The sequence below is a fragment of the Ranitomeya imitator genome, chromosome 7, assembly GCF_032444005.1.
Source record: "Ranitomeya imitator isolate aRanImi1 chromosome 7, aRanImi1.pri, whole genome shotgun sequence".
NCBI classification, from domain to species: Eukaryota; Metazoa; Chordata; class Amphibia; order Anura; family Dendrobatidae; genus Ranitomeya; species Ranitomeya imitator.
Genome location: NC_091288.1, coordinates 57,490,075 through 57,515,631, shown reverse-complemented (window position 1 = coordinate 57,515,631; position 25,557 = coordinate 57,490,075). Strand labels below are relative to the sequence as shown.

The following is a 25,557-nucleotide window of genomic DNA, read 5'->3' as shown; positions in this document are numbered from 1 at the left end:
AAGATGGAGACTTTTTTTTCTCCATATTCTCTTCTTCCGACAGAATTGGATCACACTTTGATCAAACTTTGATTGATCCAATTTTCACCGATGACAAAAAAAAATCTGCTTGTCTGCGCCTGTCATTAGGATTAGGCATTGTACAGTACTTACTGAAAATTTATCCCAACCTTGAAAACCCCTTTAAGCTTTAATGATGCTGTTATTTCAGGTCAGGAGGCGCATTGATTATGGACAAGAAATATGTCCGCTATTTGGTCATGTGAACTAGCCCTTGTATTCGGTCATTCTTGGAGGGAATTCCTTCTCCTTGTCCTTTCGCACTATATGAGCCTGGGTATAGGTATCGCCCATTAGCCTTATTTGCTTAGAGTGCTTGCACAACAACTGGTTAAACATTAAATGGGACCAGTTACCTTTGTCTGTCTGTACAGGACTCTTACTCCCAAATATTACTGTATTCTCTGACAAACGAATTAGACCTCTGCAGTGATCTGGTATACGCCGCTCTCTGAGCTACAACTTGTCAGGCCATATTGAGAGTTGTAATATTAAAGGGGTCGTCCAGGCACAAAATACTGATGCGCTATCCGAAGAAAAAATCCTGACGTGTGCACATACCCTGAGACACATTTCCTTTTTTTTCACATACGTTAAAACATTGCCTAATATGTAGCGGCTGCTGCCAGGTCCTGCAGAACAGCTTCTCGTCTTTTGCCAGTGTTGTGGTGATCAAATCATTTCAATAAATTTTAATAAATGAAATGTGACAAAGTTAAATTTTGCCAATATCATAAAAGTTGCAAAAATAGTTTTATTGGCATACCGTTACTATTGCATTTTACTGATTCCAAAATATTCATTAAATGATAACATAGACCTCTGTGAGGCGTCTGAAGTTTTTTCTCATCACGTGACTCCAATTGATTAGTTAATTTGTAACTGCTGCGTGTAGGACAACAAACAGCTCCTGAATCGCTCCGCAGACAGACAGACTGACAGCTCTCAGGGGAAGGACGGGTGAACGGAACTATGGCCAAACTTGTGGAATGTGTCCCGAATTTCTCAGAAGGGACAAGAAAAGAGGTAAGTGTTACTATTACCGCAATGTTTGTGACAGTCGGCACGTGGCCTGCAAATCTTGGGCCATCTGTACAACTCACTTTTTATCATAGTAGTCAGCGTGCCTTTTTATAGAGTGGACAGACAAAAGATGTTTTTTTTTGTTTGTTTGTTTTTTGCTGGAATTGGATGTAATTCTGATGCTATTGCTTTATATTAATTTTAGTAATATACTTTGTAGGAAAGAGGAAGCCCAGATAGTGTCTAATCTCACAAATTAAGAGAAGATTCGCCAGTAATGTAACTGCTCACCTGATGTAAAATGTTCACAAGCCTATAGTGCCGGCTGCTGCAGATCCACCGGTCAACATGCGACCGTAGGTGAATCGCTGTGGATCATAACCCACAAATTCTCCTATTCAGCGTTTATATTTTGTTAAAAAGATGTAACAAATGTCATTCACTATTAACAAACTTGTACATGAAATGGCTCTAAATATAAAAGGCTCTGCTCACATGTGGGTTAGGGCTCAGTTAGATGCCTGTTTTTTGCATGTGAGATCTATTTGTTTTTTTTAACTAATTTGAACTACTACTGTAGTATAGTCTATGGGGTTGTTCGCATACATATTTATTTATTTTTACAGACTGAATGATACATGTGAAATTGTGGATACTTGTTCAATATTGATTTGTTAGACTTGAATTGATGATTTTCATCTATGAAAAAAAAAATTGGACTACACTTGGATGCCATCCAAGTGCACACTGTTTTTTCATGGGCTACTAGATACCCTTTTTATTTTTTTTTTCCCTATCGAAGCAAGGCACACCCAGCTGAGACCAGTTTTCTTGTATATGTGGGGGGAAAAAAACTGATGTGTGAATGAGCCTTTGCTTTCGTTCCATGGGGAAAGAGTATCCTGATTATTAAGTCCGCCCTTACAATATTCCTGTTATACAGACTGTTGATGCGCTGGCAGCAGCTATTTTTGCGACTGAAGGATGTCGATTGTTGGATGTGGACCCTGGAGCATCCACCAACAGAACGGTGTACACCTTTGTGGGTTCCCCAGAGGCAGTTGTTGAAGGGGCGCTGAATGCAGCACGCATTGCTTTTAAGATGATTGATATGAGCAAACACAAAGGTAAGTGTCTGCCTCCCTCATATTAACCTGTCATCTTTGGAAATGTAGCAGGAGAGCATTATATTCTTCTACTTTTTGAGGACTGGCCACTGATTCTCAACTGGATTGAGATCTGGAGAGCTTCCTGCTCATTGACTTAAAAAAAAAAAAAAAAAAAAAAAAAAAAAAATATATATATACTCTCTCACTCTCTCACTCTCTCACTCTCTCACTCTCTCACTCTCTCACTCTCTCACTCTCTCACTCTCTCTCACTCTCTCTCTCACTCTCTCTCACTCTCTCTCACTCTCTCACTCTCTCACTCTCTCACTCTCTCACTCTCTCACTCTCTCACTCTCTCACTCTCTCACTCTCTCACTCTCTCACTCTCTCACCTTTGCCTTGTAACATGGTGCTTCATCATGCTGAAAAAAAACCTTGTTCTTCACCAAGTTGCTCCTGGATTGTTGGGAGAACTTTCTTTTGGAGGATGCTTGGATACATTTTCCATCCCTGATTCATTATGGTATTTGTTAGTGATTTGCATATAGACAGGTAATCCCTGCAGCCGCGAGACATGCAGCCACAGGGACAAGAACATATTTTTTTATTTATTTTTTTTAGACCACGGAAAACCAAAATTTCCTCTGGGTGAAAAAACTTAACTTCCCAAAGCACTATAAAATATTTGTAGACCACGCCGAAGTCGTTCTGTTGGCATCCGAGCATGCTCAGATAACTCCTTATCTCAGCATGTTCGCTCAACTACCATCCTACAAATCTGCTAATTAATGTATACATAACTACATATTCCACACTGTTATGTCATTGCCCTTCAGGGGAGCATCCTCGTATGGGCGCTCTGGATGTGTGTCCATTTATTCCTGTCCGAAATGTGACCATGGCTGAATGTGTTTCCTGCGCAAACAACTTTGCTGAAAGACTAGCAAATGAGCTGCATGTCCCAGGTAAGAAATGTGCATTTATAGCCCTTATATCAGTGAAACTTTTGATTCCTATAAATAATCATACGAAGTTTAGTGAAACCTAGTTCAGGAGGCCAACTTGGTAAAATAACAATCCTTTGCGCTATTTAGATATATATCTGGTGATCGCCCTTAAACCAAAGTATTAGTGGCAACTCTCACTCTCCACCGCTACAGGGCAAAGTGCCAGAATTGCAGGCTGTTATCTTTAGGCTGGGGGGGTCAATATATAGCCCCCAGCTGACTGCTTTGGTAAGGCTGGATGTCAAAAATGGGGGAGGGTTAATATTACTTTATCCAATAGATTAAATAATCCTCAGGATGCCCCACAGTAAGGGCTACTGCACGCTGTGACATGCCTTAACTGCATTCAGTGAGGGGATGGAGTAAGGCAAATTCTTCCACGTTGTGGAGTTTTATAAACAAAATCTCTAATAGATTCAGGTGACCTTTTAAAGGGAACCTGTCACCCCGAAAATCGCGGGTGAGGTAAAGGCCCCTTCACATTAAGCGACGCTGCAGCGATACCGACAACGATCCGGATCGCTGCAGCGTCGCTGTTTGGTCGCTGGAGAGCTGTCACACAGACCGCTCTCCAGCGACCAACGATGCCGGTAACCAGGGTAAACATCGGGTAACTAAGCGCGGCCCTGCGCTTAGTTACCCGATGTTTACCCTGGTTACCAGTGAAGACATCGCTGGATCGGTGTCACACACGCCGATCCAGCGATGTCCACGGGAGATCCAGCGACGAAATAAAGTTCTGGACTTTATTCAGCGACCAACGATCTCCCAGCAGGGGCCTGATCGTTGGTCGCTGTCACACGTAACGATTTCATTAACGATATCGTTGCTACGTCACAAAAAGCAACGATATCGTTAACAATATCGTTATGTGTGAAGGTACCTTAAGCCCACCGGCATCAGGGGCTTATCTGCAGCATTCTGTAATGCTGTAGATAAGCCCCCGATGTTACCTGAAAGATGAGAAAAAGAGGTTAGATTATACTCACCCAGGGGCGGTCCCGCTGCTGGTCAGGTCGGATGGGCGTCTCCGGTCCGCTGCGGCGCCTCCTATCTTCTTTCCATGACGTCCTCTTCTGATCTTCAGCTCCGGCGCAGACGTACTTTGCTCTGCCCTGTTGAGGGCAGACAAAGTACTGCAGTGCGCAGGCGCCGGGCCTCTGACCTTTCCGGCGCCTGCGCACTGCAGTACTATCCTCTGCCCTCAAGAGGGCAGAGCAAAGTACGCCTGCGCCGGAGCCGTGGCTGAAGATCAGAAGAGGACGTCATGGAAAGAAGATCGGAGACGCCCATCCGACCTGACCAGCAGCGGGACCGCCCCTGGGTGAGTATAATCTAACGTCTTTTTCTCCTTTTTCAGGTAACATCGGGGACTTATCTACAGCATTACAGAATGCTGTAGATAAGCCCCTGATGCTGGTGGGCTTACCTCACCCGCGATTTTCGGGGTGACAGGTGCCCTTTAAGGCACCATCCCCATTTGCTTCTCGTCAGTCTTTCAACCAATACTTTCGCCTCCAACTTAACATCGCAAAACTGGTCAACCAAAATTTTGATCTTTTTAAAAAGAAGAAAAATTACTCTCGGACACATGTATTACCATGGTTATTTGGCAGGTATAACCCAGATTTACCAGCAGAAATATGTTCGCAACAAAATGTGTGGTGCCCCTGAAGGTCCAGTCACCAGAGGTACTGCACCTCAGCCAGAGGTGTGGTACTCCGCTCTCGGGTAAGGAAGGGGCACTACCCGAGACCCACACTAGCATCCAACACCACTCCCGGCCAGGGGATGAGGGTGGACCCCATTGAGGGAGGGCCCCATCTCAGGCTGGACGGTGAACTAGGTAGAGGGTGTGGGTGGAGAGAGAGTTAGAAGGTGGAGCGAGTCAGTAAGGAGTGGAGGAGAGCAGATGTGGAGCGAGAAGCTCCTGAGAGAAGGAAGGAAGGGGTCCTAGGGGCCAGGGAAGTGAGGAATCCATCCTGGGTGCCCGAATCCATGCTGACCGTAGTCGGGTGGAAGGACCAGGTCGCAGTGGGGGTACCAGCCCCCAGACTAGTGGAGGAACTACAAGACTCGGCTAGCAAGCCGGAGGCTGTGGTATCTGTTTGTGCCACATCCACACACATTCACTGAAAAGGCAGCCATATAGGATCAAGGGGACCAGGAGGACGTCGCCCGACAGGATCCGAGGCTGCTGGCTTGATTGAAACATTGTATGAGGTGCAGGGCAAGAGGGCGAAGCCAGCTCAAAGAGACGGCCAGGGAAGGAGCATAAGAAAGGGAGTCTCGGGGAAAGTGAACCCCAAATTACTTGAGAGCTGGCTGGATCACTGACCCGGAGGACACAGCACCCTGCTGGGGACTGTATCTAAGAACTGTGAAGACTCAACCCTGCTGTGTCCTCAAATTATTTACTGCGTCACCTGCCCTGCACTACAACATTCACCATCATTGACTTCAACTGCCCTGGGGCCTAGCTCTACCCGTGGAGAGCTGTAACATCTCTGCTGCCTCACCAATTGCCCCAGTGGACCTGAACTGCAGTGTCGGCCATTTCCTTATTGCTGAACACCACGGGTGGCATCACAAACTATTCCCCTATAAACGTTATTCCCCCTTCATTCCCATTTTATTGGATGCCCAGGGCCACTGACCTGGTCACTGCTGCCGTGACAACAACCCCTGAAGAACTGTCCAACCCGGTCCGAGTACCCCACGGCCCTGGTGGGCACTCCAAATGTAGATAGGAAATGGATAATTAAATTTCAGCCAAGAGTGGCAAGCTCAGCAGTTGAGGCGACCATTGGGCCATAGTAGAATCCTTTTGGGAGACGGGACCTGATGCCTATTAGAGGGGTAAGAATGGCAAATCGTATCATTCAAAGAAGGGGAAACTGGAGACGTTCTGGATAAGAGCATGTGTGGATTACATGTGACGGCATATAGGGACTAGTGAAGACATTTTAGTAGGAAATGCTTACTGTATTTTTCGGACTATAAGATGCACCGGACCATAAGACGCACCCCAAATTTTCAGAAGGAAAATGATGGAGGAAGAATGTGTCAAATGGGGGTCCGTCTTACAGTCTGAATTCAGCTTACCAGTGAGGGGATGGGCACAGGTGGAGGAGTGGTCACAGGGATCATTCGGTGGTCCAGGCTGGTGCGGTGGCCTCTGGGAAATCCCATCCCAGGCTGGTTCTGTTCTGAGTCAGGGGTGGTGGCTCTGCGTGCTCGGGGGCTGTGGCTCTCTGTGGTCCGCCGGCATTTTGTCAAAGCCCGGAGGCCCCTGCTCATCCATTAATGTCATGTTGCGGTGGCCTCCGGGAACATGGCCTCCAGGAACATGGCCGGCGCACGCTCAGATTCAGATCTCTGGATGAGATCTCGTTGCCAAAATTTGAATCTGAGCGTGCGCCGGCTCGGCGGCCATCTTCCTGGCACCCATGTTCCCGGAGTCCACAACAACATGGCATTATCGGATGAGCGAGGGCCTCCGGGCTTTGACGAAATGCCAGCGGAGCCCCCCCACGGAGCAAAGAGCCGCAGCCACTGCCCTGGAGCACAGCCCATCACACCACAGAGCCCAGCCGCACCGCCATAGCCGCACCAGCCTGGGAAGGGAGGCTGCATCGGGACCACTGCCACAGGATTTGTAAGTATATTGTGACCATACGACCGCACCCCCATTTTCCCCAAAAAAATTTTGGGAAAAAAGTGCATCTTATAGTTCAAAAAATACTGTAACTTGCAAGAGAATGTTAATGGAATATTTGGTTTCAGCACTAAATTCTAATATACTGATCTTAGCTTAGCTTCATTAATTCAATCTCCCTTTACATTTTCAGACAATTTCCCTGTCCCCATTGGGGCCCACAATCCCGATCAGTATGTGTTTGTATGTTCTCCCCGGTTTCTTTCCAAACTTCTCGCAGATGGTTTTTGTATTTCTTCCCCCATGTCTACAGCCTCTTGCTACAGTATATTAATGAGTAATTTCAGTGCACTTGTCTACTAAACTATCAATTTTTTTTTTGTTTTTTTCTTCTCCTTTTATTTTAGTGTATCTTTATGCAGAGGCTGCACGCACTGAGAATCGAAGGACTCTCCCCGCTGTGAGAGCTGGAGAGTATGAAGCTCTTCCCACCAAGGTATATTATATGGTTACAAATCTTTAATTTTCTAACTCTTTACCATGTAGCATATTTATAATTTATTTAGGTAGCTGTTTATGTACAATAGGAAGTTATTTTAGATAAATGTGTTCACTACAATAAGTCATGACAAATGTTTTATCAGTCGTCTTGTATCTTCAATTGCGGGTCAATTTTAATGGGGGCCTTTACAGTAATAGGTGATTTGCCATCAGATTTTTGTCACTTCTGATTCCAGCAATGACACTTACTGGGCTGCTTGCTGTAGATTTGATAAAATCACTATTTTATCAGCAGGAGATTATCACTAGAGGACTAGTAAACCTGCTGCCATGTAGTACTCCATATTCATGAGCTCTGTATAACCTCATCCACACCACTGATTGGCAGCTTTCTTTCTGTGGACACTGGCTGCTTTCTGCCTATGCACAATCAGTGGAGAGGGTGGGGTTTTACAGAGCTCATGAATATGAAGTAATACATTGCAGCAGGTTTACTAGTCCTCTTGTGATCTCCTGCTGATTAAAATAGCTGTAGTTTTTTTTTAAAAAACAACTCACTATCAGCTCAGTAAGTGATTATAGCGCTAGAATAGGGGTCTGACTGTACATTATGTTGATTTACAGGTTGTGTGAATAACAAAATCTGTCTTTGGTAGTTTAAAAAGCAACACTGACCAACCTGGATTCAGATGTGCACAGTACGCTCACTAATGGATGATTGTGTGCATAGGCTGCCAATGTTTTAAGGAACGCAGGTCCTGTTTACACAGGACTATGTGCTGCCATTGGTGATCTTTTATGTAATTCAGACTGATCTTGAGTTTACTTTACCTCCCTTTTTTTTTTTTTTTTTTTCTTTTTTTTCTTTTCTCCTCTAGTTGCAAAATACAGAATGGAAACCAGATTATGGGGAGCCAGTTTTTGTTCCAAGTTGGGGGGCAACTGTGACAGGAGCCCGGAAATTTCTCATAGCGTACAATATAAACCTATTAACTACAAAGGAGCTTGCTCATCGTGTAGCGCTTAACATCAGAGAAGGTGGTCGCGGGAAAGGTCAGGTGAGCAGAAATGTTCTATACACGGTAAAGTATGACTATACAGAATGCAAACAATTCCATTGGATTTAGAGGGTCCAGCTTTAGAAATTAGATGCAAAATGCTCATTATATGACCTTTTTTTGATCTCTGGTGATATCGGGACCACCCGTGGGTTTTCTGACCACTCGTATATGAGGCTGTTGTCTAGCTCAGGAGACCACTGGCCGGCCTGGATAACTCTGCCCATATTCTGACCCCAGATGTTGGTCTTGCACGTACTTCTGCATACTTATTCACCTTGACTTCAGTTTTGGAGAATCTGTAGCCAGGTGTGCACTACAAGTACAGTGCGAGAGACCCTGATGGGATGTCTTTGTAGTACTCTCCTGTATCTGCTGCAGTATGTTCTCAATTACTGGTGACCGAATGCTGAAGTCGGAGTCTCTCAAATAGGGCTGCCTAAATCTAGTGCCAGATTTCATGAGACTTGCAGCTAAAATGTTTTTCATTGACACTGCCATTTGATTGGTATTACTGGTGGTTACTCGAATACTTGTCATGATCAGAGCACTTTCAAAAAAGCTCTTCTTCTTGACTTGCTCATTGCAAAGCCTTTCCAATGCAATTTTTTTTTTTCCCCCCTTTTTATTTCAGCCTGGACGTCTCAAAAAAGTGCAGGCGATTGGCTGGTATCTGCAAGAGGAGAATCTGGCTCAAGTGTCTGCAAACATATTAGATTATGAAATGACTCCTCTTCACGTGGTGTATGAAGAAACGCGCAAAGATGCCAAGGTGCCTGATTTTCATTTTTGTGCCTGTTAGCCGTGTAGGTTACTTTTTTGGTTTGGCTAAACTACTTTGTCTCGTTTTAGGAGTTGAGTCTTCCGATTCTCGGCTCGCAGTTGGTGGGTTTAGTGCCTCTTCAAGCCTTGTTGACTTCTGCAGAATATTATATCAAAGAAGAAAACTTGTTTATATTGGAAGAAGAACACAAAATTCGACTGGTAATCTTTGTCTTCTTTCAATATAGGACCAGTTATTCATACGCTCCTGTTCCGACAGATTACCATTCCCATATTGTGGCCTTTCTAGGGCAGATTATACAATGTGCTAATCACAAATTTTATCTTGTTCAACAAAATCTTGATTTATGCATAATTTTAAATCTGTCAGCAGGAAGGGGCTGAGACACTGATTTCAGTGTGTGGCTTACTAAGATGTGTTGTAGTTTCGATACATACAGCGTACATTGAAAGCTGCTAATCAGTGGTGGTACATATAAAACTTATATCACAACGGCTGCACTCCGTAAAGTGACCACTGGAATCGGGGTCTCTTTCCCTACATCATGCTCTCAGATGGGGTAGCGAATACCTGTTGACAGATTCCCTGTGAATTATATTAAATATTATTTAGGATGAGAACCCAACAGATTTGTATTATATACTGAACTGCTTTATGTTTCCTACTTGTCAAGGTTATTAACAGACTTGGACTTGATTCATTGGCTCCTTTCGAACCTCAGAAAAGAATTATAGAGTAAGTTGAATCTTCCCTCCTACCGACCGGTATTCTGCCGATTCTACCCCAAACTTCTTAGCTGTAATTGATAATGAATGCACATTATGTATCGCAGGTATCTTGTTCAAGACGACTTGTCTGCATCACTTATCACACAGACGTTGAAAGGGTTTGTGCAGAGTGTGGGGGCGCGGACGGCCACCCCCGGAGGTGGCTCTGTGTCTGCGGCCGTGTCGGCTATGGTAAGAACAGGGGTAGGAACATTTTAGATGATACAATATGTTTGTATGCAATTATTGTGTAGGACTAAAGCGACGCACAACCAGGTGACCAAAAAAAAATGTATCGCTTCTTTATTTTGTGTATGTTTGGCACTTAACAAACTTTTTTTTCTTTAATCAGATAAAATTTTTATTTAAATCTTTCCAAATACAACAAACACAAATTCCAATTTTACAAAACCTTTTTTTTAAAAGTTTACTCCACCACTTTTTATACTGATGACCTATCCGAAGGCCACGTTCAGTATCTGGTCAATGAGTGATAAATACAGAAGAGGTGACTTGTTTATACTGTACTTTTCTCTGATTTGTTCCACTCCTGATTTTGGTTTACAAATCCGGATGTAAAATGGTGAACGTAGCCCCCCCCCCCCCATCCCCGGATAAGACATCAATATCAGATCGGTGTTGGGCTGGACCCCCACTGTTCAGCTTTTCTAGGTGACAGTCGGATGTTGGCAGTAGTGTAGCTGAATAGCTCGGTTCCATCAATGGTGTAGCGGCCGTCGCTGTGCCCTGCATGACCCCATTCTTAATCAAGGGGGAGATGTGCAGTAGCCACTATACGGTTGATGGAGCGATGCTAACCAGTGTAGATGGCATGTAAAGCATCAACTGGGAAAACTCCTTAAAAATAAAAAAAATACATGGTTTTTTAATAAATCTGTCTAGTATTAATTCTTTAACGAGCCCAAAGATGGGTTATTTGTCTGGATTCACCATGGTACTTTGTTCCCTGTACCACTCAATGAACCCATATTCAAGAACAAAATCCATTGATGCGTGTGTCCCTTCGCAACATTCTGAATCGTGCACTAATTAATCTATTGTATGTGTTTTTTTTTTTTTTTGAACACTGATAGTCTACCTCTCCATGATTACTTAACGTTTCATTTTGTTCATACCCTTATTTCCAGCATACTGTAGAACTTGGCACATAGATGCACCCTATACCACGGTCATCTTTGTGGGTTAGAAATACACCTATATTTTAGCTGTTTGTGGTAGTGAAGGTATTAACCAAGTTGGTGTCCATCTAAGGGCAAGTTCACACAAGTGTATTTAAAAATAAATAAATCCAAGTTTCACCCAGAAAACACTGGATGAATTTTCGCGTTTCAGTCGTAATGAAGAGCTTGCTGGAGTACAGTGCGCCAAATTCATTAAGTGGCATACGTCACATAATGAATCTGACACGTCTTAGTGGTTTGCACCTCTGTGGCAATGACTTTTACATAGTAGAATTAAAAAAACGCTTCGTTCTTGAGGCATTTAACTAGGAGGTAAGTTGCATAATAACTTTGAAAGGAGACCACTTTTTTTTTTTTTTTTTTTCTTGTTAATGAAATCATTCTTGTTTGCTGGATAATTGTAACTGCAGTTTGGGTCACATTCTCATTTTAGGGCGCAGCGCTAGGATGTATGGTGGGGCAGATGACTTTCGGGAAACGTCAATTTGAATCTTTGGATGGAACGATGAGGGAGTTGATTCCCTCTTTTCATCATGCAGTCGGTCAGTTGCTGGCTCTCGTAGACTCGGACTCCAACGCATTTGGAAGCTATATGGTAATTTTTATTTTTAAATAGATTTTGACTTTATCTCTGTTTTTACCTCTTACTTTTATTATCTTCTCTTACTTCCTAATTTCCACTTTCCCTCTTGGTGCCCCCCTCTGCAGGCTGCACTAAAACTTCCCAAAGACACCGAAGAACAACAACAGAAGTGAGTGTAAATGATTACTACTGTAGCACAAAACCTGTCTATGTACTGACCGCACAGTATAGTAAAGGGTTAATAACTGGGGGTGCATAAAGTGTGTATACATACATGCATTTTTTTTTTTTTTTTTTTTTTTTAATATATACTTTTCAGACCCAATACCTCCTGTACTGGTTCCTTTCTTAGGGGGTTATGCTTTGTATTAGATTATTTTCATATTTTGGATCTAACTGCATGTAGGGTGCATTTTTGGATATTTACTTGCAGAAATTTCAGTTTTCATGACCTGTTCTTCAAGGCTGGAAAATTAAAAGGATATTAATGTGGTATTTTGTCTTGTCTAGTCTGCATGGTGATCCTTAATGCAGTTGTGTTATGTCCAATAAATAATCCCTGTTGCACAACTATTAAAATACAACACAGGACTACTGATTTTTTTTTTTTTTTTTTGTCAGCAGCCAATGGCATAGATGCCTCCGTAGGTTGCATGCAACTACAACCCTCATATCATATTATTTTCTATTTTATTTTTTTCAGTCTGACTTCTTTTGGTTGCAGCTGTGAAATAGAATTGTGGTGACAATTTGCTTTCAAGCTGCATTTTTTTTTTTTTTTCTTTGAATATTGCTGCCATATAATTCATGTCGCTGTGTAGCCCCGGACTAAACTGTGTAAGAAGAGAAGAAAAAAAAATCCTAATCGGCAGAACTTGCTGGCGTTTTGTTACTTGATTTTCATTTGGATAGCTGTAAAAAGTAAAAAAAAAAAACAAAGCCATTTGGAGGATAAGACTAGTGCAGGAGAGACCTTTTCTAGCCAACATTTTATATGGACTTCAAGTATTCGTATCCGGCCTCTGTACCTCTGACTTGTAATCTGGATATTTAACAAAGGCATCAATCTCATCCCTTTTTTTTTTTTTTTTTTTTCTCCAGACGCTTCCAGGCTCTTCAGAATGGCCTTAAGGAGGCAGTTGGTGTGCCCCTAAGTCTTGCTGAAAAAATAAGTACCCTGTGGAAGCCACTGTTGGAGCTGTCAAAATATGGCAATGCGTCATGTATATCTGATCTGCAGGTACTGACATGAAATGTAATACACTTCAATTTTTGTGTAAGTCTCATAGATGACATGAAATGTAATACACTTCAATTTTTGTGTAAGTCTCATAGAATCCATTGGGCTAATGCTAATAAAAGCCTTATTCTTGTGCCAAGAAGAGGAGACGTCCTTAGAATATTCCACATGTGGATTTTTTTATTTTTTGTGCTTTTATTTTATTGCATTTACATCTGTGACTGGATTATTCTTTTAATTAGGTGGCAGCTAAAGCTTTAGAGACCGGAGTCTTTGGAGCTTATTTCAATGTTCTCATAAACCTCCGAGAAATCAAGGATGATGAATTTAAAAGTCAGGTAATGCATTAAAAGGATTGTTCACGTTATTTCACCAAATGTGTTTTGGGCATAATTTTGTGGTACTCCTATACATGTATTTCTGGATCCCATTATTATTATTTTGTGAAGTATTGCCCGTTAGTGTAGAATTTAGTTTACAAAATTCAAATATGCGATAATGTATGGATTCATAGAAAATGGCTTGGTGGAATAGTTCAGGTGACTCAAAAGCTAATGAAAAATGCATGCAGTATATAAAGCAACCAAAAGCTACATGCAGTATACCAATATAAAGGGTGTGGACTGGACTGTCGGGTTCATACCCTCTGAGGACACCAATCGTGGTGTGTCTGTATAGTGTTGTGCATCTCTTGTACATATTGTGTCAAGTGGCATTTTTTTTGCCTAAGTAATGTATAATGTTGGTAGTGTATAGGATAAGACACAGGTTAGTAGATAAGGTAGGTAGCATAGATGGTGACTGAAGTTAATGTTTGGTACAAACCCATAGTGGGAGAGTGTGTTGGGGAAGTGACTGCTTCCTGTAGTTATGCAGATAGACAAGTTAGAATAGGAAATGGCTGTAAGCAGTGCTGCTATTGGGTGAACTATCAAAAGGAGACTAAGGAACAAGGGAGTAGTGCAACCTACAACTGACCTAAACAGGGCTAAGTTTGTGGGACTAGTGGGTGGTTCCGAGCCGAAGAAATAGGATGTGGGACCTTTGAGCAGAGAAGAACCTGCTGATACGGATTGTAGGGTGAAACCTTGTGCTTCACAGGCCCTGGAGTTGACTACAGTGGAACAAAACACACTGTGGTAATGACTTTCACTGTGTAGGGAATATCCATAAGACATTGTACCCATTACCCTTACCAAGTTACTGTTCAGTAAAGACTGTTTTAGAATGGGAGTCTCCCTTATTAAACTCTGGAACCTATGATCCTGGCTGGCCCACACCATCGGCTACAGACCACTTAGACGGGTGCAAGGCCCTCACCGCACCAACACTCAGCCAGGACCCACTTCTTTCATGTAGCACGCTGGGGCATCACAGGAGAAGACCAGTACCTAGCCCGCGATTACTGCCCATGCCACGCTACACCGACAATAAACATGCGTTGTAGCCCCTAAAATAAACCCAGATTTTTACCCGAGAGTAAACTTAAAGGGAAGCGGTCATTAGATTAATGACTTGAGAGGTGGCTGCACGTGTTCGACTGTCTCTATTCAACGCCATGAGAGCACAGCGCACAGCTGTATGAGGAACCTTAAATAGGGGGCCATGTGACCAGACTTGGCCATCAGCCTCCGCTAGTTAGAAGAACCCTACAAATGAGAAAACTGGTTATTTTGAAAAGGGGCTGCTGGGCTAGTCTGGTTACATGTTCCTCCATTAATTGCCATTTTGAGAACTGTTGCTTTATGCAGTGTCAATGAAGTGCTGTCTGCTTGGTAATATAGCTTTCCTTAAGCGAGGAGATCAGAGCCACATAAACTGGACAGCAGAGTAACTATGGACACTCGCACTTGTCCAAGCGTCAAAGGACCATGTGAAAAGCTGCAGGAGGCAATATACACAGTTGGTGGTGTGATTGGCTCATACAGAGCACAAATTGGTAAATAAGGGATAGTATGGCCCCTCCAGATCTCCGTACACGAGCAACACACGCGGTTCTTCACTACATTGGGTGGGTCACTGGCCAGGATTCCCTGAATTTAGTTTGCTGCGACTGATTCCTGGACTTTCCTGCCTACCGAAGATATGCAGCGCTGACCACTACTTTGCACTTTGAGATACTAATCCGACCTATATATTGGTTCATGTCACACAGTGGCAACATAAATAAGGACTGGTTACAGCAGATTTGCTTACATGTTTGGTTTGAGTGGCAGAAGTCCAAATCTAATTACTTGGACACCATTTATGCATGATCTATGTTGCCAACAGGTTATAAAATTTTATATATATATATATATATATATATATATATATATATATATATATATATATATATATATATATATATATATATATTCTCCTTCGCCTCATTGGGGGACACAGGACTGTGGGTGTATGCTTCTGCCGCCAGGAGGCTGACACTAAGTAAACTTAAAAAAAAAAAAAGTTAGCTCCTCCTCCATCGTATACACCCTGACACTGGCTACCAGAGACTCCAGTTTATGCTTAGTGTCTCAAGGAGGCACATCTCTGGGTCCGGGATTTTTTTTTTTTTTTGGACCCGACTTTCAACTTTTGGATTGAGGGGGCGACGGACCTTTTTGAGGGTCCGATCTCCCCAAATCATCAACGGGCAAGCACGTGTGATACTGCTCCACATTTCCTTTCCCGCTACGTGGGATTTTTCTCTGGACTTGGCCCTGACCACCCTGAGGTATCTAGACTCCAGGCTGTACAGGTGCTCCTAGACGTCCGTATGTTCCCCCCTGTTTTCTACACCCCTGCCGGGGGTGTTAGCTGGGGTGGAGGACGGTCCCTCTCCTTATCCTGGGATAATGGAGTTTGGGTGCCTGCACCGTCATTTTTTCCACCCCTCGCTGAGTGTGGTGTGTCAGGGGGGGCTCCTGAGTACCTGTTGCGCTGGCCCTGGGTAGTGCGGTGGTCCGGCTCCGGGTGAGGCTGGTGTCCTTTTTTTGTGGATCGGCGGTGGTCCAGCGCTGAGGCGCCTGCGGCTCTCTGGAGCGGCGCCGCGGCATTCGGTCGGCGGCGCCGCAGCGCTCCGGAGCGGCGCCGCGGTAAGATCGGTGCCGCTGTTCCTCCGGAGGCTGCGGCTTTGCCTGGCTCATGGCAGGCGTGGGGCTGTTCCTGGAGCCCGGGACTTCCGGGCGGCAGACCGCGCTGCGGGGCTCCGCCCCTTCCGGCGCGTCACGTCCGGTTCCGGTTTCTCCGGCCTCTGAGGGGGAAATTTAGGCCGCGGCTTCGGGCCTGCTCTAGGCTGAGGCTTAGTTTGGCGATCCCTCCCCCACTATAGCCTGCTGGACATATAAGGCAGCACGTTTGGAGATAGTGCTGTCAGGATCCATTTCGGTATTCGTGGGGACACAGGACTGGGGTAAGTGCTTCTCTCTCCAGCTGGACTGAAGCATTCCTTTTTTTCCCAGTCTCTGGCCCTGGGTATAGCATTACGGATCATTATGTCTAGAAAGGTTAAGACTCACACGGTTCTTTTTACCGGTTGTGTATCTTGTAATGCCCTTTTTCCGCACGCCCAAAGTAATCGCCTCTGTGAGGCCTGTGACCCTGAACATGTCCAGGAGCCCCCCCCCTGCCAGTCCTCCAGTAGTCTCTCCAGCCCCGGTCCCTCAGCCAGATGCTGTGGTAGCTCCACCGGAATGGGTCACGTCTTTGTCACAATCCATGGCGTCCCTTACTGAAGCGATCAAATCACTGCAGACCCCGGCGGTCGGGACCGGTAATCCACCTGTCTCAGAGAGGGCCTCGGGGTCTCAGGAATCTGCGGCCTGCAGGGGGCGCGCTCTCACTCGACAGACGCATGGAAAGCGGATTCGCAAAGCGTCTCCCAGGCACTCGGGTGCTTCCGCATCCTGGAGTTCCGTATCTCGCTCTCCTTCCCCTGCAGAAAGCGGTGAAGTTGAGACTGACTACGAGTCAGAAGGGTCTCTTAATTTTGATAAACCTGGGTTTCAGGAGTCAGTAGACAGCCTAATTGAAGCTGTCAATCAGTCTTTGGGGATAGAAGACGAGCTCGTCTCTTCCTCTGATCATAAGGTCTCATTTAAGCGGTCTAAACGGGCCCATAGGGTTTTTTCCTCTCATCCTGAGTTCGAGGACCTGATTCGACGCAATAGGGAGCACCCGGACAAACGCTTTTCAGGGCAAAGAGCTCTGAAGGCTAGGTATCCTTTTGCTTCGAAACTTTGTAGTGATTGGGCAGAAAATCCCTCTGTAGATCCTCCAGTGTCCCGTTTAGCCTCTAACACGTTACTATCTCTCCCTAATGGCTCATCGATTAAGGATCCTACGGATCGTCTTATAGAGAGCTTGGCTCGTTCCGTCTTTGAGGCCTCAAGCTCAGCACTTTTTCCTTCTTTTGCGGCAACCTGGGTTGCCAGGGCTATGATATCTTGGTCTGACTCGTTATCTAAGGCTCTCCAGGAAGGTAATGTGTCAGCAGAATTGGCTGAAATGTCTTCTCAGGTAGCTATGGCCGGTAGCTATCTGATTAACGCATCTCTGGATGCGGCAGATTGTGCTTCCTCGGCTGCATCTAATGCTATTGCCATCAGAAGGGCCCTTTGGTTAAGGTCCTGGCGGGCTGATTCTACCTCTAAGAAATCCCTTACATCCCTGCCGTATCAGAGTGGTCGTTTGTTCAGAGAAAAGCTGGATCAGCTCATTTCTGACTCCACAGGAGGGAAAAGTAAGTTCCTTCCTCAGCAGAGGGCCAGACAGCCTTTTCGGCGCCATTTTTCGGCTCGCTTTAGAACCTTTCGCTATGTCAGATGGGCCCCAGCATCAAGTTCTCCTGCGCAGGGTCGGCCCAATCAGGACCGAGACGTTCGGACCCCTTATACGGCCAGCCAGGGGGGAAGAATGCGTCCCCAGTCTTCTAGATCTAGGACGCAAAGATTTTCGGCCAAGTGACTGGAGGCCTCTTCCGGGCATCTCCAAAAGGGTAGGCGGACGTCTACTTTTATTTCGCCAGGTCTGGCTTCAGGTAATCCACGACCAGTGGGTGGCAGAGCTCATATCTTCAGGTTACAAAATAGAGCTGGTCGGTCTTCCTCATTCCCGGTTCTTCCCATCCCGTCTTCCCAAGTGCAAATCTCTTCGTCTCTTCGTTCAATTCCAGAGTCTCTCCGTATCAGCGGTGTCATTTCTCCGGTTCCAGAGGAAGAAAGATTCCATGGCTTTTATTCCAATCTTTTTGTAGTGCCCAAAAAGGATGGAGCAGTGAGGCCTATCCTAGATCTCAAACTCTTAAACAAGTTTGTCCGCGTTCGACACTTTCGGATGGAGTCTCTGCGGTCGGTCATCGCCTCTCTGGAAAAGGGAGAATTTTTGGCCTCAGTAGACATTCAGGATGCTTATCTTCATATTCCCATCTTTCCGCTCCATCAAAGATTTCTCCGGTTTGCCGTAAACAATCTACACTTCCAGTTCACGGCATTACCTTTCGGTCTAGCTTCCGCTCCCAGGGTGTTCACAAAAGTCATGTCGACTGTGGTGTCCATTCTGCACTCCCGAGGTATTGTCGTCTTGCCATACCTAGACGATCTGCTGATCAAGGGACCAACATTTCAGTCTTGCAGGGAAAATGTCGACATCACTCTGGACACTCTTTCCCGTCTAGGTTGGTTGGTAAATTTAAGGAAGTCATCTCTACGGCCGTCTCGAAAAATCTCTTTTTTAGGCATGATTTTCAACACCTCTCAAGCCTTAACTATCCTTCCCCCAGGACAAGGTCCTAGCCCTTCGGCGGGAAGTGAGGAACCTTCTACAACCATACCCTCATACGATTCTCCAACGTGCAATCCTATCAGCATGGAACAAAAATCCTCTCTCTCAACCGCAAATTTCAGTTGTCTTTCCAGACCAAACAGGCTCTCGCTTGGTGGCTAAATAGCTCATCTCTTCTCAGGGGGAAACCCTTTCCCCCAACCAATTGGCTAGTGGTCACAACAGATGCCAGTCTCCTGGGTTGGGGAGCAGTTTTCTTCCATCACACAGCTAAGGGACGCTGGTCTCCTCGGGAATCAGAACTCCCCATCAATATCTTAGAGATTCAGGCGGTCCGGCTAGCCTTGTTACGTTTTCACCATCTTCTGGCGGGTCGCCTGATTCAGTCGGACAACGCCACAGCGGTAGCTTATATAAATCACCAGGGGGGCTCCCGCAGCAAGGCAGCCATGCAGGAGGTAAAACAGATCCTACTCTGGGCGGAGAGAAATCACTCTGTGATCTCAGCGGTCCACATTCCGGGCGAAGAAAACTGGGCGGCAGATTTCCTAAGCCGTCAGGGTCTAGCCTCCGGGGAATGGTCTCTCCACTCCGAGGTATTTTTGCAGATTTGCCATCTTTGGGGAACTCCAGACGTGGATCTAATGGCGTCCAAGGTGAATGCCAAGGTGCCCAGTTTTGTCTCTCGGTACCGTGACCCCCGGGCGATCGCCGTGGATGCGCTGGTACTGTCTTGGAACCAATTTCATCTCTCCTATCTGTTCCCTCCTCTGGCACTGCTCCCGAGAGTAATCAAGATGATCAAATCAGAGAGAGTGCCGGCCATCCTGATCGCTCCGGATTGGCCACATCGGACCTGGTATGCAGACCTGGTACAACTTCTAGCCGGGGTTCCTTGGCGGCTCCCCGATCGGCCAGATCTTCTATCTCAAGGGCCGATCTACCACCAGAACTCAGAGGTCCTACGTTTGACGGCCTGGCCGTTGAATCTTGGGTTTTAACTCAGGCTGGTTTTTCTCAAGAAGTTGCTGATACCATGATCCGTGCTCGTAAGTCCGTTTCGGCCAGGATTTATTATCACACTTGGAAGGTGTTTCTTTCCTGGTGTAGAGAACGCGGGCTGCCCCCTCTGCGCTTCTCCGTTCCAAACATTCTAGCCTTCCTTCAAGCAGGCCTGGATTCTGGGCTTGCTCCGAGTACCCTTAAAAGGCAGGTTTCGGCTTTATCAGTACTTTTTCAACGCAGGATTGCTCCTAATCGTCAAGTCAGGACTTTTTTCCAGGGAGTCGCTCATAAGGTTCCTCCTTATAAGACTCCTTTGGAAGCTTGGGACCTTAATCTGGTCTTAAGGGCTTTACAGGATGCTCCTTTTGAGCCTCTTCAAGAGGTTTCTTTGATGTTTCTCTCTTGGAAAGTTGTATTTTTAGTGGCCATAACGTCCATAAGACGGGTATCGGAGCTGGCAGCTCTTTCTTGTCGTCCTCCTTTTTTGCGATTTCATCAGGACAAGGTGGTGCTCAGACCAGCACCGTCCTTTTTGCCGAAGGTTGTTTCATCATTTAACATTAATGAAGATATTGTTCTGCCCTCTTTTTGTCCGGCACCTACGCACCGTGTAGAAAAAGCTCTCCATACGTTGGATCTGGTGAGGGCTCTGAGGAGGTACGTTTCCCGTACGGCCCCCTTTCGCCAGACGGATGCTCTGTTTGTCCTTCCGCAGGGTCGCAGGAAGGGATGCGCGGCTTCAAAATCTACCCTGGCCAGATGGATAAGGGCGACCATTCAGGAGGCTTATCGCTCCATGGGCATGACGGTTCCGGCCGGAATCAAGGCTCATTCGACTAGAGCAGTGGGGGCTTCCTGGGCCGTTCGGCACCAGGCCTCAGCAGAACAGGTTTGCAAGGCTGCGACCTGGTCTAGTCTGCATACATTTGTCAAACATTATAATGTCCATTCCCAAACCTCTGCAGATGCAAGTCTGGGTAGAAGAATTCTTCAAGCGGCAGTGGCGCATTTATAGACAAACATTATCTGGATGTCTTTTTCTGGTGAGTGATTTTTCCCACCCAGGGACTGCTTTAGGACATCCCACAGTCCTGTGACCCCCAATGAGGCGAAGGAGAAATAGGGATTTTTGGTTACTCACCGTAAAATCCTTTTCTCCAAGACGCTCATTGGGGGACACAGCTCCCTCCCTGGTAGCCTTATGGCTGCTTTGTTTATATCTGATTACATTAGTCAGTAGGATCTTTTCTAGACATAAAGTTTCTGTATTTATGCTGTTATATTATTTTTTGTGTTTTTTGTTCTCCTACTGCTTTTTGCACCAAACTGGAGTCTCTGGTAGCCAGTGTCAGGGTGTATACAATGGAGGAGGAGCTAACTTTTTTTTTTTTAAGTTTACTTAGTGTCAGCCTCCTGGCGGCAGAAGTATACACCCACAGTCCTGTGTCCCCCAATGAGCGTCTTGGAGAAAAGGATTTTACGGTGAGTAACCAAAAATCCCTATTTTTTTTTTTTTTTTTTTTTTATTACACCATTGCCTCTTAAGCGATGCTTAGAAATACTTTTAGTTAAATATAATCGGAATTACACGCTTTTTGGCTCTATAGACATTGAGTGAATTGTCTTGCACCACCGTAGGTAGATGGATGTGTGTATATACATAACCTGTCTGGCTGTATCTGACTATTATATGTATGACCCAGTGTGGGTCTGTTTTTACCTGTTTGGTTTTGGTCTAATAAATTTTCAGTTGGTGACAAAACACGCATTACTTTTATAGTGCACTAGTACAAATCATTTGTGCAGATTAGTTGCTACTACTTTCTTTTTTTTTTTTTTTTCACGAAGGCCAATGTTTAATACATAATAAATATTAAATAAAAAAAATAAAAAAAAAAAAAATATATATATATATATATATATATATATATATATATATATATATATATATAGGTCCTTCTCAAAAAATTAGCATATAGTGTTAAATTTCATTATTTACCATAATGTAATGATTACAATTAAACTTTCATATATTATAGATTCATTATCCACCAACTGAAATTTGTCAGGTCTTTTATTGTTTTAATACTGATGATTTTGGCATACAACTCCTGATAACCCAAAAAACCTGTCTCAATAAATTAGCATATTTCACCCATCCAATCAAATAAAAGTGTTTTTTAATAACAAACAAAAAAAACATCAAATAATAATGTTCAGTTATGCACTCAATACTTGGTCGGGAATCCTTTGGCAGAAATGACTGCTTCAATGCGGCGTGGCATGGAGGCAATCAGCCTGTGACACTGCTGAGATGTTATGGAGGCCCAGGATGCTTCAATAGCGGCCTTAAGCTCATCCAGAGTGTTGGGTCTTGCGTCTCTCAACTTTCTCTTCACAATATCCCACAGATTCTCTATGGGGTTCAGGTCAGGAGAGTTGGCAGGCCAATTGAGCACAGTAATACCATGGTCAGTAAACCATTTACCAGTGGTTTTGGCACTGTGAGCAGGTGCCAGGTCGTGCTGAAAAATGAAATCTTCATCTCCATAAAGCATTTCAGCCGATGGAAGCATGAAGTGCTCCAAAATCTCCTGATAGCTAGCTGCATTGACCCTGCCCTTGATGAAACACAGTGGACCAACACCAGCAGCTGACATGGCACCCCACACCATCACTGACTGTGGGTACTTGACACTGGACTTCAGGCATTTTGGCATTTCCTTCTCCCCAGTCTTCCTCCAGACTCTGGCACCTTGATTTCCGAATGACATGCAAAATTTGCTTTCATCAGAAAAAAGTACTTGGGACCACTTAGCAACAGTCCAGTGCTGCTTCTCTGTAGCCCAGGTCAGGCGCCTCTGCCGCTGTTTATGGTTCAAAAGTGGCTTTACCTGGGGAATGCGGCACCTGTAGCCCATTTCCTGCACATGCCTGTGCACGGTGGCTCTGGATGTTTCCACACCAGACTCAGTCCACTGCTTCCTCAGGTTCCCCAAGGTCTGGAATCGGTCCTTCTCCACAATCTTCCTCAGGGTCCGGTCTCCTCTTCTCGTTGTACAGCGTTTTCTGCCACATTGTTTCCTTCCAACAGACTTACCATTGAGGTGCCTTGATACAGCACTCTGGGAACAGCCTATTTGTTGAGAAATTTCTTTCTGGGTCTTACCCTCTTGCTTGAGGGTGTCAATGATGGCCTTCTTGACATCTGTCAGGTCGCTAGTCTTAAGGCCCCTTCACATTTAGCGACGCTGCAGCGATACCGACAACGATCCGGATCGCTGCAGCGTCGCTGTTTGGTCGCTGGAGAGCTGTCACACAGACCGCTCTCCAGCGACCAACGATGCCGGTAACCAGGGTAAACATCGGGTAACTAAGCGCAGGGCCGCGCTTAGTAACCCGATGTTTACCCTGGTTACCATGCTAAAAGTAAAAAAAAACAAACACTACATACTTACCTACCGCTGTCTGTCCTCCAGCGCTGTGCTCTGCTTCTCTGCTCTCCTCCTGTACTGTCTGGGAGCCGGAAAGCAGAGCGGTGACGTCACCGCTCTGCTTTCCGGCTCACAGACAGTACAGGAGGAGTGCAGAGCGCAGCGCTGGAGGACAGACAGCGGTAGGTAAGTATCTAGTGTTTGTTTTTTTTTACTTTTAGCATGGTAACCAGGGTAAACATCGGGTTACTAAGCGCGGCCCTGCGCTTAGTTACCCGATGTTTACCCTGGTTACCAGTGAAGACATCGCTGGATCGGTGTCACACACGCCGATCCAGCGATGTCCACGGGAGATCCAGCGACGAAATAAAGTTCTGGACTTTGTTCAGCGACCAACGATCTCCCAGCAGGGGCCTGATCGTTGGTCGCTGTCACACATAGCGATTTTATTAACGATATCGTTGCTACGTCACAAAAAGCAACGATATCGTTAACAATATCGTTATGTGTGAAGGTACCTTTACCCATGATGGGGGTTTTGAGTAATGAACCAGGCAGGGAGTTTATAAAAGCCTCAGGTATCTTTTGCATGTGTTTAGAGTTAATTAGTTGATTCAGAAGATTAGGGTAATAGGTCGTTTAGAGAACCTTTTCTTGATATGCTAATTTATTGAGACAGGTTTTTTGGGTTATCAGGAGTTGTATGCCAAAATCATCAGTATTAAAACAATAAAAGACCTGACAAATTTCAGTTGGTGGATAATGAATCTATAATATATGAAAGTTTAATTGTAATCATTACATTATGGTAAATAATGAAATTTAACACTATATGCTAATTTTTTGAGAAGGACCTGTATACATATACATACATACACGCACACTATATATATATATTTTAAACTATGGTACTTTGATTGAAATGCCTTCCTCCCAGGAATTTGAAGCAAAGTTATTTAAAATATATCCTTCAATCCAAGAAACATTACTTTTTATGAAGTTATGCGTCAGTGGAGCATCCACCAGAAAGACATGGTACAGTTAATAATCTTTTATGGTGATTTGTGAGCCTGACGCTATGGGAGCTAAATGCATACAGACTTCTACAGCTTCTAATGTGTTCAAGCATAGGGAGGAGATCCTGCCACATAAATGTTTTGAAAATGATCAGCAAAGAATTTTGAACCTCAATATGGAATAATAACAGTAACGTTGTCTCAAGAATGTTCCCTCAGGTGCATACGATGTTGGGAACACATCAAGGTAGTTACATTAGTTTTCTGGCATAAAAGTAGCAGATAATTGCACAACCCTGAACAATTCTCTATAATTTATTTCAGAAATTGGCAGAAATCTATTTTAGCTTGTGCTTGGTGACTATTTCAGTTTGGCGCCCAAAGATGCTCTAAAGTTCCTAACGCTGGCATACGAAACCGGACTCTTGATGAATTCCCACCTAAGTGGTATTTTTGTATGCCCTTGTCTACAGACACTGATATCTATTTTTATGTCTATTTCCCTTAGACTCAGAAGAAGATTTTCCAGCTGCTGGATGAGGCAAAGAAGTCTACTGAATCTGTGCTGCTGCTTTGTGAGGGGCGAGAGTGAAATTTAACTGAATAAACACTTATTTGCTGTCACTCTTGACTGCTGAGTTTTTGGTTTTTACAGTACTTTTTGGTGCAACAGAAATTCAAGTCATAGAAATATTCCTATATTTTAAACGGACTCCATGTGGTGGTATATACTGGTCTTAATCTTTCGAGAGATTCAGATTTTGAGAAGTTTGGAAATATTATACTGGAATTAAGTAAACCTAAGATATTAAATTATAAACATGGGTTGTAATTGGCCTTAAGAATATATAAAAAATCATAAGCTTTAGGGTATGTGCATATGCTCAGAATTTGCAGCCAGGTAAGGTCAAAGAACCCCCACTGCATGCACACTGCAGTACTCTACTCAGCCCTGCTCAGGGCAGAGAAGTACGACTGCACAAGAGCCAGGCGAAGACCCGTGACACCGGATTGCCCCGCAGTTGAGCATAATGGTGTGTCCGCAAAGTCATGGTGCACTTTTAACCAGTGACAAGATCTATTTATAGTTTACATTTTGGTGCCCTTTCTCTGGCCCAATCATCAGACCTGTTCATGTTGAGAGATAACAAGAACCAATGTGTATGGGTCACATAATGAGTCTGGAAACTGTGACATTTGGTTCAACAAGGTAGCAGTGAGTACCAATATTTGGGTTCTTGGAGCGGGAGTGCAAGGGTAGTAGCAGTACCTAATTCTACTAGAAAAATCTTGGTTACCCCTCTTCTGTTGGGTGAGAACCTCCCCTATTCAAAGGGTTCCCCTCCG

The 25,557-nt window shown here is 44.6% G+C and overlaps 1 protein-coding gene across 1 annotated transcript; it reads left to right on the top strand.

Annotated features, from left to right (window-relative positions):
- The first annotated feature begins 475 nt into the window (after positions 1 to 475).
- FTCD (formimidoyltransferase cyclodeaminase) lies at positions 476 to 24,833 on the top strand. The gene is made up of 15 exons (XM_069735360.1): positions 476 to 497; positions 956 to 1,086; positions 2,027 to 2,210; positions 3,029 to 3,157; positions 7,265 to 7,353; positions 8,237 to 8,416; positions 9,051 to 9,188; positions 9,269 to 9,400; positions 9,874 to 9,935; positions 10,033 to 10,159; positions 11,603 to 11,764; positions 11,878 to 11,921; positions 12,854 to 12,992; positions 13,235 to 13,330; positions 24,719 to 24,833. Exons 2-15 carry the CDS (start codon positions 1,033 to 1,035, stop codon positions 24,800 to 24,802), a joined length of 1,620 nt encoding a protein of 539 aa, XP_069591461.1. The 5' UTR covers positions 476 to 497; positions 956 to 1,032; the 3' UTR covers positions 24,803 to 24,833.
- The last annotated feature ends 724 nt before the right edge of the window (positions 24,834 to 25,557 follow it).

Bases quoted from the DNA above. Each gene is read 5' to 3' on its own strand.
- FTCD (XM_069735360.1), top strand. From the start codon at position 1,033: ATGGCCAAACTTGTGGAATGTGTCCCGAATTTCTCAGAAGGGACAAGA. The intron at 10,160-11,602 runs GTAAGAACAGGG...TTCTCATTTTAG, and splicing joins CTGCGGCCGTGTCGGCTATG to GGCGCAGCGCTAGGATGTAT. The intron at 11,922-12,853 runs GTGAGTGTAAAT...TTTTTTCTCCAG, and splicing joins ACCGAAGAACAACAACAGAA to ACGCTTCCAGGCTCTTCAGA.